At 31.2% G+C, this 15,782-nt stretch overlaps 1 protein-coding gene across 2 annotated transcripts; it reads right to left on the minus strand.

Moving 5' to 3' along the window:
• Window positions 1-5,769: 5,769 nt before the first annotated feature.
• Window positions 5,770-11,675, minus strand: RIN4 (RPM1 interacting protein 4). Of its 2 annotated transcripts, XM_088102148.1 has the most exons (5): window positions 11,543-11,675; window positions 11,341-11,398; window positions 7,071-7,583; window positions 6,483-6,671; window positions 5,770-6,176 (listed from the first exon to the last, which is right to left on the minus strand). In XM_088102148.1, exons 2-5 carry the CDS (start codon window positions 11,344-11,346, stop codon window positions 6,147-6,149), a joined length of 738 nt encoding a protein of 245 aa, XP_087958274.1. In that variant the 5' UTR covers window positions 11,347-11,398; window positions 11,543-11,675; the 3' UTR covers window positions 5,770-6,146. The 2 variants fall into 2 exon arrangements, with proteins under 2 accessions (XP_087958274.1, XP_087958275.1); XM_088102149.1 differs by lacking the exons at window positions 11,341-11,398; window positions 11,543-11,675 and adding an exon at window positions 10,283-10,414.
• Between the last annotated feature and the right edge of the window lie 4,107 nt (window positions 11,676-15,782).

Genomic DNA, 15,782 nt, shown 5'->3' on the forward strand with positions numbered 1-15,782 from the left:
TTGATTGGAAGGAAACTGGATGTAGGCATTGCAGCCGAACTAGGACAAAAAGATTGTTTTTGTTTTCCTCTCTCTATCTCTTTACTGTTTTATTATTCATAATTGTGTTGCGCACATTTAAAGATCATCTTAATTTTCCAGAAAGATTTAAAAAGAAAGTGTTTTTATAAGTTACCAATTCAACCCCCCCCCCCCTCTTGGTAAAAGAAACTAGCCATATATTTTCTTACACCAACCCATTAGAATTGAAGCTTCCATTAAATGCAAAACGAAAACACAAAAGCGAATCATAAAATTCAGTGATAAACAAGATATGGATATGAAAACAGAGAAAAACGCTCAGAAATGAAAACCTAGTAGTAAAATAAACCCATAAAATGCAAATGAACCCATAAAATGCAAATGAACCTAGAAAACGCAAATGAACCTGCAAATGAAATTGAAAATGAAATGCAAAGTCAAGAATAGAAAACATAAATAATGCTGCAAAACGTAAAAGTTAGAAAATGAAAATGAAACAAGAACAGAAAACATAATTGGAAATCAAAACGAACTTCAAATTAAATTGCAAAACGAAAAGTACAAAGAAACCTCAAAGGAGGAGTTGTTATGCATTTTTGTCCAATGGAACAGTAGAATGAGAGAGTGGGAATGAAGGGTTGTTGGGCACTACACCCTAGGTTGCTAAGTCAGCCTCCACTTTTGCGCTTCTTCCAAATCTGCCCAAAAATGAGCCTAAAACCTAAAACTGGTCAAATATTCAAATCTGGTCCAAAAATTAAAAGAAACAAAATTACAAATGAAATTAAAAACAATTGTTGATGGGGAAAATAACAAATGATGTGGCAGCACTCTTGTTGTCTCAAAATAGGATTCCAAAATTTGCCCTGAAAATAATAATGGAAATAATTAAGCTCAAACTAATTAAAATAAGAATTACTGGTCAAATTAAGCCCAAATAGCAAAACTGATGAAATATTAGACAATTAAGCACAATTCACTAATTAAATTGGGTGCGAAAAGCTAAGTAAATATGACAAAATAATGATTCATCAGTTATTATAATACCAAACTCCTCCATTGTATTTGACACTTTTGAGATGAATGAGAAATTGAATTTCTGAAATCAAAAATAATTCCTCCTTGAAAGTCAGGATAAAGAATCCTAAAGATCATCCTCTAGCCACCTTCCAAGCACACTCCTTCACTTTCATTTCTCCATTTTCTCATTGTGCTTCCATATAAATCCTCTCTCCTCCATGAAGCGTCACTTCATCAGCAGCCATCTTCATCTTTTGGCTTCATCAACGCTTCAGCCACGCGTTTTTGCGAGACGTTTCCTCATTCGCTGAACCACATTTTATTTTCTCTCGCGGTTTCACATTTCGCAAGCCCATTTCTTCCTTCGAAATCTCGAAATCAGGTTTACATTTCACTCGATCTTATTTCCTCTTAAACCTTATCTGTTCTTCGATCATTCACACTATTTCACCCTTCCATGATTGCACCACGAACCCTCTGGTAGGGTTTCCTCCTTCATTTAATCTTTTCTTCATTTTTCACCGATTAAACCTCTTTCTCATCGATTAGATTCACTTTCCACCGATTAAAAACCATTTTCCACCGTTCAATCTTCATTTTACACCGATTAATCAATCCATTAGGGTTTTCTTTGTCTTTTAGGTTCGTTCACTTTTGGTTTCACTCTTTCATTAGTGCCTAGGATTCTCGTGAAGGTTATCGCACTTAGGTTTTGTTGATTCTCCCTCAATCTCGAGTTCTAGTCCATTTCTGCTGCGTTCGTCAATGTAGAACGCCTCGAGGAGCTTCAAATATTGTTTGAATCAGTCTATTCAGTCATCTCCTCGATGCGTATTCCATCACATGTGGTACCTCCCAATTAAGTTTGGATGCAAAGACGAGATGAAGAGTAAGAAGGTCCATTTGAAGTTGATGGAGGAGTCTTGTTAAATAAACTTTAAATGAGGCTTATCATGCTGATTTTGTAGATCAATATCTCCCTTTTTAGCTAAAAGGTTCCGTAAACTACACCAAATCACCAACTTCATGGCATGGATTTTTGTTCCCCTTTTGGGTATAAAATGAAATCAAACCATATAGCAGAAAAACACACCCAAGAGAAGAAAGAGCCACCATGGTTGTGAGAAAAACAAGGATGTGAAGAAGGGACACCCACCAAGAAAGAGAGAAAGTCACCACGAGAAGAAGAAAACAAAGAAAGTGACATGGTGAAGAGATCACACACTCACAAGTGAAAAAGGATGAGAGAGTTCCATAGAGAATTTTTTTGTATACCATTCAAAAAAGTGAAATTCATATAGATTCTCGGATATCGAAGAAACACTTTATAATTTTATTTTTATAATGGAGATCCTTTTATTGGACAAGGTCTCATGATTTTTCCTAAAAGCGTTTTTCACATAAAATTTTAGTGTCGTTTTTTTTTTCTACTTCCACGTAGTATTTATTTTGCGTTAAAAAAAATAGATACCGTTGTTTCCCAATAAATTTAATTAGGCATGATCCGAATTGTATTTTTAATTGATACTATCATTCGAAAGTGTCATTTTATTAAGTTAAAGAAGAATTGGATTAAATATTGCAGTAAGCGTTGGGTAGGCAATTAACCGACCTAATTTTATTAGAATATTAATATACTCTTCGAAATGAAGGATTAGGATCATCATGATAAATAAAATAGAGTTAAAACATTACTTTATAAATTATTTTAAGTGAAAAATAAAAGGAATAGGTTCAACATGATAAACAAAAGAGAGTTACATGCTTTTTATAATTTTCTTTTTCTCCCTCATATGAATGCAATCTCTTTCCTCTTAGTTTTTCTTATTTTCCATCTATGTTTCTAATTCTGAGTCTCATCTTTTCAAAGTCGAATTTCACTTTAGTAAGTAAATATTGTTTCTATCTAAATATGGAATCTTTGAAAATATTTTATTTCTATCTGAACAAAATATTTTATGTTTGAATTTAATATATATATATATATATATATATATATATATATATATATATATATATATATATGATTTCAAGTAATATATTTTTCTGAATATTATATTTCTTTATATCCTTCCATCCCTTTTTATTTCTACTAAAAAGTTTGGCGTTATTCTTTTATAGATATTGAACAGTGATAGTAGAGATGCAAAACTTTCGTTTCAGGCCGATGTTTTCCTTGACAAAGTATGGGCTTAGCCCATCTAAAACAATTATTCAATTTTTTAAAGGAAAATATTTAAGGCTGAAATTGGCTTAATACGGTCAGATTTTTCATTCTTTGGATGGGGTTGAATTGTGTAATTTGAACCTAGCGTTGTTTCCATTTACACCCCCTAACTTTCATATGCACCTCAACAAAATATAAAATATCCATATTACCCTTATTTTATTGTATGGCAATGGAATAGGCTTACAAAATATAAAATATCCATGCTACCCTTATTTTATTATATGGCAATGGAATAGGCTTACTATATGGTTGGTTTTTGCTAAGACTAGTATGAAGAGCTCACATAAAGAGGTGGAGGTGGTGGTTGAGAGGTAGTTTTAACTAGGGATGGTAAAAAGGATCAAGCCTAGTGGTCATCCCATTAGTCAACTCGAAGTCATACGGAATCACACACTTACTTGAACAGTACTAACATAGCCTGACAATCCGATCAAGATTTAATACATCTCAACTAAGGTCAAGATCTAGAAAACCAAATAACAACCTATTTCAACCCTTTTACTCTGGAATAAGCCTGATAGTTTGGCGTTATCTTATTTTCATGTAACAAATAAAACATTTCAACCTATATTCATGGAGTCATGCTCCCTCCACCACTCCATCTTCTCCTTACACTTCCCTAATTTTTTTTAAATTCTAAATTTACCCTTTTTACTTTTTACTTTTTACTTTTACCAATTTTACTTTTTATTTTTTAAAACCCTAATCCCAATCTCCTCTCACTTTCACTTTTCCTTTCACTCTCAGCAGCAAGCCTCCATCCCCCACTGTCACTTTCACTTTCTCTCTTTCTCTTAATTTTCATTTCGGTTAACACAAAATTTGACAGAAAGAGAAAAAGATAAACTGAACTAATTATTTTTTCTTTTATTCACTTTTTATTTTGTACTCAACAAACATACTTCTCTTTCATTGCACCATTGTAAGCACAAATATAATTTTAAGCATAGATTTTCAAGTTTGGTTATTTAAAGACAAAGAAGTGGGGAAGAATTTTTTAACAGATTATATTATGAAATCATGATACTTCAAAACTCATCAGAAGTTATATATGTTTTACATTTGTAGCATGCAAAATTTGCTTTTTCTATCAAATTTTGTGTTAACGGGAGTGAAAATTAAGAGAAAGAGAGAAAGTGACAATGGGGGGTGGGGACTTGCTATTGAGAGTGAAAGGGAAAGTGAAAGTGAGAGGGGATTGAGATTAGGGTTTTAAAGAATAAAAAGTAAAATTGGTAAAAGTAAAAAGTAAAAAGTAAAAAAGATAACTTTAAAATTTAAAAAAAATTGGGGAGGTGGAGGGAGAAGATGGAGTGATGGAGGGAGCATCACTCATATTCATGTGATGTTAAACTTTTGATGACAAAAAACAAAAATAGATAGGACAACCCGACAGCTTGGTAGCTCCACAATCAACTGAACTAAATTATAAAGTTCAACTCGTTTTTAATTGACAATTCAATCTGATCCGTTTTAATAAATATCGGATGAGACTTAAACAATTATCACTCCTGATTTTAACTCACTATTTGAGCAAAATTATGGAATGGGTAATTTGAGAGTGAAAAATATACTTTTGAAATGTACAATTTAAAAGTCAATGATTAACACGATCCATAACATTTTTTTAAGTCATTTTTAACTTCTATTTTGCAATTCATAAATTTTGACTTGCAAAATACAAAAATTCACAAGACAAAGTCACTTCTAGATTATGCATTTAGAATCAAGTATGGTTTTTATAATTTTAAGTCAAACTTTCTAAAAAGACACTTCAAATTATACCATCATTCTCAGATTATACAATAAATTCTTAAGAAATTCAAAGTATTGTCCAACCTAAAAAAATGAATGTTATGTAAACAAGCGAAAACAAACATTTACATTTTTTAAAATTTAAAAAGAATTAATGAGTTATCACTATATATTATAATTCAAAAAATAAAGCATACGTTATTTATTTATTATGTTTGTTCTGTGTAAGAGATATTGAAAAAATAAAAAATTAATAAGAGGGTACAAGAAAATTAATGACTGTATGTTGTATATATTGAAGAAATAATTATACATAAAAGCAATTTTGAAAAAAAGAAATACACACCAAATCTTATTATATACTGTTAAAGATGAATGAATTTCCTCAAGAAATATAAAAACATTACTAGAAAGAAAGAAAAAAAACTTTTATGGAAGAACATGGCCTAGCAATCAAAGGGGGACCATTATGTTGAACAGGTGAAACATTAAAATAAAATATGAACTTAATAATATTAAAGGAATGCTTATATACTTTTTTTAAGAGTGCTTTTAAGAGAGACAAATAAAGAAAATAAAATAAAATAAAATTTCTAGAAATTAAAGTTAATTTATACACAAGTTGATTCTGACTAGAAAATTTTCAATTAGGAGTGGTTTGGATTCATCAAAGTATGAGATTTATCTGAATTTGTAATAACTCCTAACATATCCACAATAGAACTCAAGTCACAACCCATCAATTCAATGGAAAAGAATTATATAACCAATCTCCTTCTATATCTCAGGTACATACAGTTAATTTGAATTGTAAAGCATAACAGTGGCACAACAGAAGGCTCAATAAGAGCAAAAACAAAGAAAAATCACAATCTTGCATGCAGAGAGCAGAGAGCAGAGAGTTGCATAAGAGTAACACAATCTTGTTGAATATTAGAAAGAAACAAAAAGAAAATGAAATGGCACAAAGTAGCTGCAATAAATTTACTTCATTGATGTCTTCTTCCGGAGATAGAGCCTTGGATATGTACAAGAACTACACACACCTCATGACCATTCACAAAAGTATCTTTAACATCATTGCTGTCCACAATATCATTCACACTTCAAGTCCAAGAAATCATTTTTTGCCCCAGGCAAAGCAGCAACACTGAAGAAGCAAGAAATGGCAGAAGATAAGCATTAGTATGTGGAAACTCAAAACTAACACATCTAAGGTTTGTTTGGAATAAATACTTCTAAAACAGAACAATAAGAACTAAAGTTAAAATCATCCTTTTTTTATACGTAGAAACTCTCTCATACGGATTGTCATACATTTTTACTTCTAACATGTACATAAACTAATTTTAACTTGTGAAAGAGATCATTTCATTTTATCTTATTTTTCTCACCAAGAAGTACTTATGGAGAAGCTCGTTCAAACAAATCTCTAATATCTCACTGTATGTCATACCTGGACTTTGTCATCAGTGAATTGGCCCTTGCTATGTTGTGGTCTATCGTTAGGCGTGCCCGGAACTTGTGCCGGCCCTCCCTGTCTCTCCTCCCTCACTTTGTTGAAAATGTGTGTAAAACCATCTGCTGTGGCTGGGTTGTTCACATCCCAGTCACCAAACTTAGGAACAGCTGCACCTTTATCTGGCTGCATTGTCAGAATGTCAAAATCATAAAGATGGTGTTTCACCAAAAGAAAATCTCACCAACAAGGTCAAAATTTTGGTACTATAGAAGAAACAACAACAAAGGCCTTATCCAACTAGGTGAGTTTGTGGGAAACAGATTCTCTGCAGACACAAATACAGAAAGAAAAACTAACTGAAAAAATTTGGACCCTCAGACATTAAGCTGCCTTTTAACAATAAAAGATCCTAATCCCTGAGGTTGACTACATTGATACATTGATCACATAATGCCAATAGATCTAGTTAAAGACCAAATTTTTATGAATACTATTTTGGCCTACTTTACATGTACAAAATTTCTATTTCTTTTTTATCAAGCCATGCATGGTAAAACAAAGGAAGCAGAAAAGAAAACTAACTGTTTCATCTCCCCGGTTAGCCTGTCTTAACCGAGATCTCCCTGGTGTTCCCTGGATGTTGTCATATGAATTCTTTGGTTCCCATTGGGGACTGTCTCTGCCAGGGGGTCTGGCCTGGCGATGAAGTGGAGAACGGTCAATGCTGTGGTCAGACCCAACACTTTGAGTAGAATGTCTTCTACGGTTATCAGCAGAAGTTACTCCGTGGCTTCTGCTGCTAGTCCTATTGCTTACATTGTCATGACGAGCTGGAGAGTCGATGAAATGCTTAGGATCATCTTCCAAAGGAAGTGATCCCTTTCCAGATGGATCCTCTGAACTAACTCTGGGTTTGGATGGAGGTAGTTGCTCAGATGATGGATTGTCAAGACCTAAATCAGAATTTTCTTCAGGGTCATTTGGATTTATTATTCTTGCACCAGTTCGGCCTTTCCGGGCCTTGTCAAAATATGCTGTATAAGGAACATTCTCTCCACTATCCCAATTGCCAAATTTGGGTACATGAGAACGTTGCTGCAAAAGTGTCACATTGAGAAAAGCTTGTCAAGCAAAGTTTGAATAAATAAACACCAGAAAATATCCTATCCCTACTAATAATCAAGAATCAGAATCATTAGCAAAGCAAATAACCAAAACGTAGTAATGCTCCTTTTATTTCAATGCTAAAGAGGATACACTTTGTTACTGTCAGGTAAGGCCACAGAATTGATTATCAAAGATATCAGTCGCATCAGGTAACTGCTACCCTTTTAGCAAGCTGGTGTAGATCACACCAAATCTTCCAGTATGATGGAATAAAGGGATAAAATCTCAATGAAAACTCAATCTCAAAATTAAAAGGATAACACTTCAAAATATGCTATCTCCAACTATAATATAAGGCACGAACTAGAATCTTCAATCTCAGACACTAGCTTCAACCTGGTACCAAAGTAACAGCACAAGCACTCACAACTTAAATAAAAGGAACAATCTAATTGAGTTTAGAAGTTCCGTTTGCACTTCCTCCAGAAATACTGTGTAAGGTCAGGCATTCCCAATAAGACCAGCTTATGACATTCACATAATTTACTTAACAGAATGCATTAGTGCATACACTAAAGCTTGTTTTGGATCTTGAGAAATTAGCAGGAAAGAAGCAGCCAAGAGAGAAATAGCAATGTAGTTTTTTTCACTGGTTTGGTTAGTAAGGAAAAAAGCATAGCAAACAATGAAAAAAAATTGGGTTTTGTGCATACTTTTCTCATCACATGCCCAAGAAAAGAAATAATGTGAGAAAGATAACTTTTAGAAAATGAACTTTAACTATATCTTAATCTCACAAAATTGACTTATAAGGTAAGATTTGTGCTCATTTATATACTATAATTTTGTCATATCTCTAAATGATGTGAGATCTTCAACAATAACAATCTACACATCCTAATTAAATGAAATGAAATGACAATTTTGTTTAACATTATATATTATTTTAGAAATATGAAAAAGAAAGGGTATAAATGTCATCATATGTAAAGAAACTTCTTATTCACTTTTCCATCCAACCAAACAAGCAAAGGAAGAACACAACTTTTCTTCTTTATCTTTCTTTCTTAATCCAGACAACTAAAAATCTACTTTTTTTTCTCATGATATCTCTTTTCTTCTATTTTTTTCATATTAGTTCTTTCTCTCCTTGTCCAAACAGAGTGTAAATTCGTGTAGCACTCTAGATAAACAAATGCTAAGGCCAAAAGTTGTTCCTCTGCCCATGAAGGAATGTTTATGTAATTATCGGTTTCATGTATGGCCATTTTGGCTCAAACATGATTTCAGATGTGTTTTTAATGAAAAAAATACAGAGGCAATCAGAAAATTTTGTTGCCAAAGTTCTTTGTAAGTTAATAATCTTATCTAGTCATGGTACATCTACATACTTATCTGAATTAGTAACTGTTACTGTACACAAAATAAGTCATTGTTGACTGCAAATTACAATACATGATTATCACAATTTTCCAATCTTTTACATTTTAGTACAAAATGTATGGAAAAATCTTGATCTGACCTAGACATTAAAAGCAACTCCAAAACTAAATGCTTTGTGATGAGAAACACGTTTTTTAAAACAATGAGATGATAAATAAAATAAACTCCCTTGTGTTCAATTTGCTTTATTCCTCATAAATCATCAAAACCTTGTCACTGTAATCACTTATCCGTTTATGGACTCACAAGTTATACAAACATGTATTATGGCTTGTCATATAATTGTACAAGGTGAATTCCCTTCTGTCTATTGTCAAAGACAAGTTCCTACTTCTCAAGAAATGTCATCACATATCAAAAGACAACGTATTCATAAACATCCTTGTTTCCAGAATGCTTTCTAATAACTTTCTTGATAACCTCCTAAGGCGTATGCTACATAGGACTTTGGAACATGAAAATGATAGAACAGCTGAAAGCGGAAAGTTGGCATTCATAAATGTCAATCCATATCTGAAATTCATTTCTCTCTTTCCAAATAAATCTTAAAATAATGTTTTCTACTCTTTTTGCCAAACTCTAGCAGGGAATTTACGGTATTCCACCATAAAAATCGCAACTATTTTAATTCCTTAAAAAGTCATAAAATCAGTGTTTGGCCCCCCTTAACATACCACACCAAAATCGAGATTGTTCAGATATATTTTAGTAAGAGCTATCAAATTATCCTATTTCTGTGCACCATTTAACTATCAAGAAAAAATATTGTACACAAGCTGTTGTGTATCTTGTCCTTGGTTTTTAACCTGAAATGTATAAAATTAAAAATGTCACTTGTTAAACATAACATGTAGACCAACTCCACATTGAGTTCATGTTGATCTTTGAGGAATTGGTCTCTCGAATCTAAATTTAAGAACCAAAATGCAATTAGGCAGTGACAATTAATTAATCAATTATAACAATTAGGACTGGTTTTGCAACAGCAGTATACTCATCCTTTTTTTTCATAAAAGGCAACAAGATAACATCACTATAAGGGAATGACATCCAACTAGGTTAGCACCTCATCCCTCAACAATCATATGCTTGCTGAGGATGGGTATAAAGAAACAGAAACAGAATACAAACAAGCGTGGGAGAGCCAAACCAAAACCCATGGAATCAGAAAAATCTATACAACAAGTAATCCAAACTTGTTCCTAAAAAAGTCATGACTAATACAATTAGGTATATTTTCATACCATGTGAAATCTTGCTTCAAATCCACCTCCATGCTTGCAAGACTATCAACACATTTATTCCCTTCTCTAACAATACGTGAAACTTTAAAAGTTAAACATTTACTCATATCTATGCAGTGCTTCCATCTCCTTCTATAACACCAAGGAACAATATTAGGGTTACCGAAGGAAGTAACCACTATTATAGAATCACTTTAACCAACCTCAACTCAATGGCAAGCATAGAACTGACATTTTAACTCTTTTTTGCGCTTAACTGCTCAACATACAATACCATTTAACATTGCAGATCATATCTCCAGAAAAAATATGCATTTCGTACGTAACAGTTACTGATGTAAACATTTACACACCAAAACCCAGGCGCATATTCCCTTGTAAGTCAGAAAAACAAACACTACAAATCCAATGCAACAAATTCCAAAGTGAACACTGCAATTCATACGCTTTATTTCTATAAATTAAACGTGGTATCATCGCAAAAGAACCTCAATTTGTCATATTTAGATTCGTCCAAAACAATACTAACAAGTCTCAAACACATCAAACAGCAACTTTCACTGTATAGTTACATGATCCACGCCGTACAAAGAATAAGTCAGAACTGAAACAAGCCTCCATTCAGTGATCACAACGCTGTCAAATTGTTAACGAAACATGATTTACGAAACTACCGAACTAAACAAACAAAAGAAAAAAAAAACTCCACTCAATAAGATCCTGACTTTATTGCTTCATATGCTTCCAAGAAGCATAAAGATGAAGCTGCTAATGGCTGATTTGTGTGTGGAGAGAGAAAGAGTTGACCAAAAAAAGCAAGCCCCTAAATTTGGTCAACCATATCAAAGCTTGAGAAGATGAACAAAAGAGATAAACAGTGAAGAAGAAAAACTTCACAAAACACAGGATGATACACACCATAATATTGTAAGAAATTGAAACCAAGCTGAGATTCCCTTACCCTTCTCCACAATTTTCACAGCAATCACACACACACATGACACACAACCAAACGATACCAAAATGAAAAAGAAAATATAATAGAAAAAAAAACTTACTGCCATTTCTTTCTAAACCAAGCTTGCAAACCCAGAAATTGAAAGCAGAAATATTTCCCTGAAAACAAAAAAAAAATTCAGCCTTTTCGGTCAGACCCAGATGAGGTAAAAATTGAGAGAACCCAAGAAGCTCCTCCACAGAATTCAAAGACCCAGCAAGAGAGAGAAGGAGAGAGCTTTAGAGAGAGAGAGGTTTATCAACCGTTGACCGGCGCCACCGGTAATGTTTGACTATTATTTTCCTGTCTGTAATTTCAATGTTTTTCTTCTCTGTTTCAAATCTCTTACGCCTCGCAAAGTCGTACACAGCTTTAAGATTTTTTCAAAGTAAAATATGCAATTACTCTGTCTATGTTCCTGTTTCTACTACTTCCAAATTCATGCTTAATAGATTAATACACAATATGACATATTGCTTTAAAATATAAAGTGAATAGTGCAAAACCTCTTCTCCCAAATCATTTTATAATAAACCACCAAGCACATGTGTATGAATTGGCCAAGATTAACCTTAATTAGCAATTTTAATATGTGTATAAATTCTATGTTCAACAAACTTCTAGAAGCATTCTCTTCACCATACAACATAAATTAGTGTATACACAACTTAAAATAAAAAATTTGAAAATTATGAGAAAACTTTTATAATAGTTTATATTATGAAAAGTATATTTTGTTGTGTTCTTCTATTTTTTTTATAGAAAAATTTAGATGTAAACTTGGTCAAATATGTCATAAGCTTTGTAATTGCAATTGTAAGAAATATTTGAAAATTTTACTATAAAAAAAACATAATTATAAGAAAAAATCTAATGAAGAGAAAGGAAAAAAAAAACAGAGAATAGAATAAGATAAAATTAATATAAATTGTACATTAGACCAATCAGTCTAATATATAAGGAACCAACCACCGGTTAATTGTAAAGGAAAACATATCTTAAAATTAATTATAAGATTAACATGGTAAGAAAAATTAAAATATTATTAAATTATTATTAGATCGTCATTAAAGTAAAGACTCGTATAAAGGTTTATAAATGTTTAAGTAAGACCATTAATACTTTTCAAAATTATTGTATTTATTGTACTATGTTTTAATCAAACACTTGGAAAGAAGCATAAATATAATCACAGTCCTTATAAATCATAAAAAATATAATAAAAATTTAATTATATAAAAATGTTTTACAAAAGTAAGTTGTAAGAATTATTTTTCAAATATTAAATAATAATTTCTTAAATAAATGCATTTGTTTTTCTTTTTTAGTGGTGTATCATGCAAAGATATATTTGACTTGATCATAATATATTATAAATTTAATTAGTATGACAGTTTTTTCTATCTTTTCGTCTCCTTCCAAATGATTAGCTCGTGTTTTTCTATTAATTACATTTTTGTTTAAAATTGTTTAAAACACTTAAACAAATTACAACGTTAACACTTAGACGACAATAAATCTACAGGATTTTTTAAAATAATTTTTAAAGAAAATGAAAAAGATAAAACAAAATTATTTATTAGTCTCACTTTTCTTTCTTCGTTTTATCTATCTTCTATTGAATTTCTTTCTTTTCCTATCTTATTATTTCCATAAACCCAGGCAGAGAAATTGCTTAAACTTTATTAGTCTGCTTTTTGAGAAACTACAATGTTAAACTTCTTAAACCAAATAAGTAAGTAATATGAGTAATAATGATTTTATCTTTTTGCTATGATAATGATATGAATAAATAACATGGTAAAAAAATAAATTATAAAAAATATTTAATAAACTTTATGTTATTATTGAAGTAATTTATATTAAATTGAAACACAAAGTTGTTCGGGTGTGATGAGTGTATGAGCTGTGTATGGCTTGGATTATGCAAGGTTGAGTGTGACTGTTTTTTGGTGGTTGAGCATTCATGGCAAGTAGGTGAAATCACGTCATGCAAAGGATGTCATAATTTTAAAATCATTAACAATCAATTATAATAATATATCTTCTGTCCTTTCCTATGGAAACTTGCACTTTTAAAATATCATATTTTTCTACTCTACTTTTCTTTTTTCTTGTGGTCAATTTTATCGTGGAACGAAATTTACGAAGTTTATTATGTGGTGAATGTTTATTTTGATGAATAGAATGCATGACATGCAAAACAACGTGGGATGCTTCACTTTTTTATTTAAAAATGTTTCATTAATTATATATTAATTTCTTATAGGATAAAGTGTGTTTTTATCTGTATTATTCTTTAGTTCAATAGAATATTGATGGATCAGTTTAAACTGTAAAATTGATTTTAAATTGGACTCAAGTTAAATTATTGTGATATGTCATTTCCATATGAGGGATAGTACCGTATCCGTATAAAGTACAAGTCATTTTACGATAGAAACATTCTAATAATGTTATTAAAATTAAGACATTAATAAGTACGTATATAAGAAATTTGTTAATTTCTTTTTAAATATAATGGCTTCTTTAACTGACTTAGTCATGAAATATTAACCATTTGCTTGGTGAGAGCAGTGTGAAAAGAGCTTTAAATATTTAAAATAGATTAATAATCAGTATTTTTCCAATCATCTTTAATTTAAATTTTCCATCAAGTATTATTAGGATGCTTTTTAATATAAAATAAGTATTAATACATAAGACATCGTTATTTTCGATCAGGGATGTTTATTCAAATTTTGACATCATAGTGGAAGATCTCAAATTTGATGTCAGAAGGAAAAAAAAAAACTTTAATTGACATATGAAAAGAAAAAAATTTGATGTCTTTCAATGTTGAGCATAACTACTAAGTGAAAGTTTCAAGAATTGTGAAATGTAACCAAATTAATGAATGAATTTATCATTTTTTTTAGGTTAATTGGTGTCGGAAAATGCATTAAATGATGTCCTTCCTAGGTTTTTTTTTAATAAATAATTTATTTTTATAGTTTTCTAAACTTAAAAAAGCATAAAACTAGTATACTTTTGACATTTTATATATTCAGAAGTCATTTTAAATTTTGTATGAACTAATCAAAATTATAAACTAAAGCTATCATAAGTAAAATCTAAAGCTATCAAAACTCAAAGTATTAAAACTAAACTAATGTATATCCTAACTTCATCACTCCAAAAGATATGTTGTCCACTCATGTTGTATCTTCTTCATTATGACCTCTATTATTGGTGATGGATTGTTGAAGTGCTGCAAAAACAAGACAACTTTATTATGTTTGCATTCTAATGTTTATAGTTAAATCTGATTTGTAATATCTGGTTGAGATTGTTGCCTTAACTGGGGTGGAACATAAGGTTACTTTTGTTGCTGATATGGTTTATAGCTTCCAAACATGTTGGCAACAAGAGTTTGAGATGGTTTCTCCATAGTAGTTTCTGTTAAGCTAAGACATTCATCAGTATAAATTCCACACACCTTAATAACTTGTGGAATTGAAGTTTTAATCAAGCTCACAATTTCATCTACTACACCGCTTTCCATTTCATGTACTCCCTTGAACAAGGTCACTGAATTTGCTTTTGTTTCATATTGTTGGTTGTTGACTGCCTTCCATTCTATTAAATATATAGCATCTTCTGGTGATCTGTCTAAGAAGGATCCTCTGCTTGTAGCATCTACCCATGACCTATCTGTTGGACTTAAGCCTTCATAAAAGCTTAGAATGAAATCTTCTATTTGAAGTTGAGGGCAGGAAACACAAACTTTCTTGAATCTCTCTCAATACTCACTAAGAGTTTCTCTATCTCTTTGTCTTATATCTTGAATCTCTCTACGGATGGCAAATAATCTAGATGCAGGAAAATACTTCTCAAGAAATAGTCTTTCTATATTTTCCCAAGTCTTGGATCTCTCTACGGATGGGCAACTTAAATACCAAGTCTTTCCTAACCAGAGTATATTCAAACTAACCTCAAATATTTCTCAAGAGAAATTCTTAATTAAAATACGAACAAATATTTTGCTAACAATAAAAATAATTAAAGACTACAAAAGAACTCAAACTAAATTAAATCTATATGTATTAGGAGAAAAAATCAAATAAAAAAAATAAGAATCAAAATATTCAAAATACTAACCGTATTCCTCGACAACAACGCTAAATTTGATATGTTGTCGTTGAAGCTATCAAATTAATACTACTTTACAAGACAACTTCAGTATTGTCAAGTTAGTAGTCAAGAAATTAGATAGGGTTAAAGTAACCGTCACTAGTACAAAAATGGTTTTTTATACCTCTTAAAAAAGGTTTTTTATACCTATTTTTTAGTAGGTATAGAAACAAGGGGGTATAGAAAGTTTACGATCTTTTATACCTATTTTTGAATCGGTGTAGAAAGTTTTACTTTTTATACCTGTGTTATTCATAATAGGTATAAAAGTCTTATATTTACACCTAATACTATGAGAGCAGGTATAAAAAGTCATCCTTGTTGCTAGAG

Source organism: Vigna umbellata, chromosome 11, assembly GCF_029865625.1.
Source record: "Vigna umbellata cultivar VRB3 chromosome 11, Vumbellata_1.0, whole genome shotgun sequence".
Classification (NCBI taxonomy): domain Eukaryota; kingdom Viridiplantae; phylum Streptophyta; class Magnoliopsida; order Fabales; family Fabaceae; genus Vigna; species Vigna umbellata.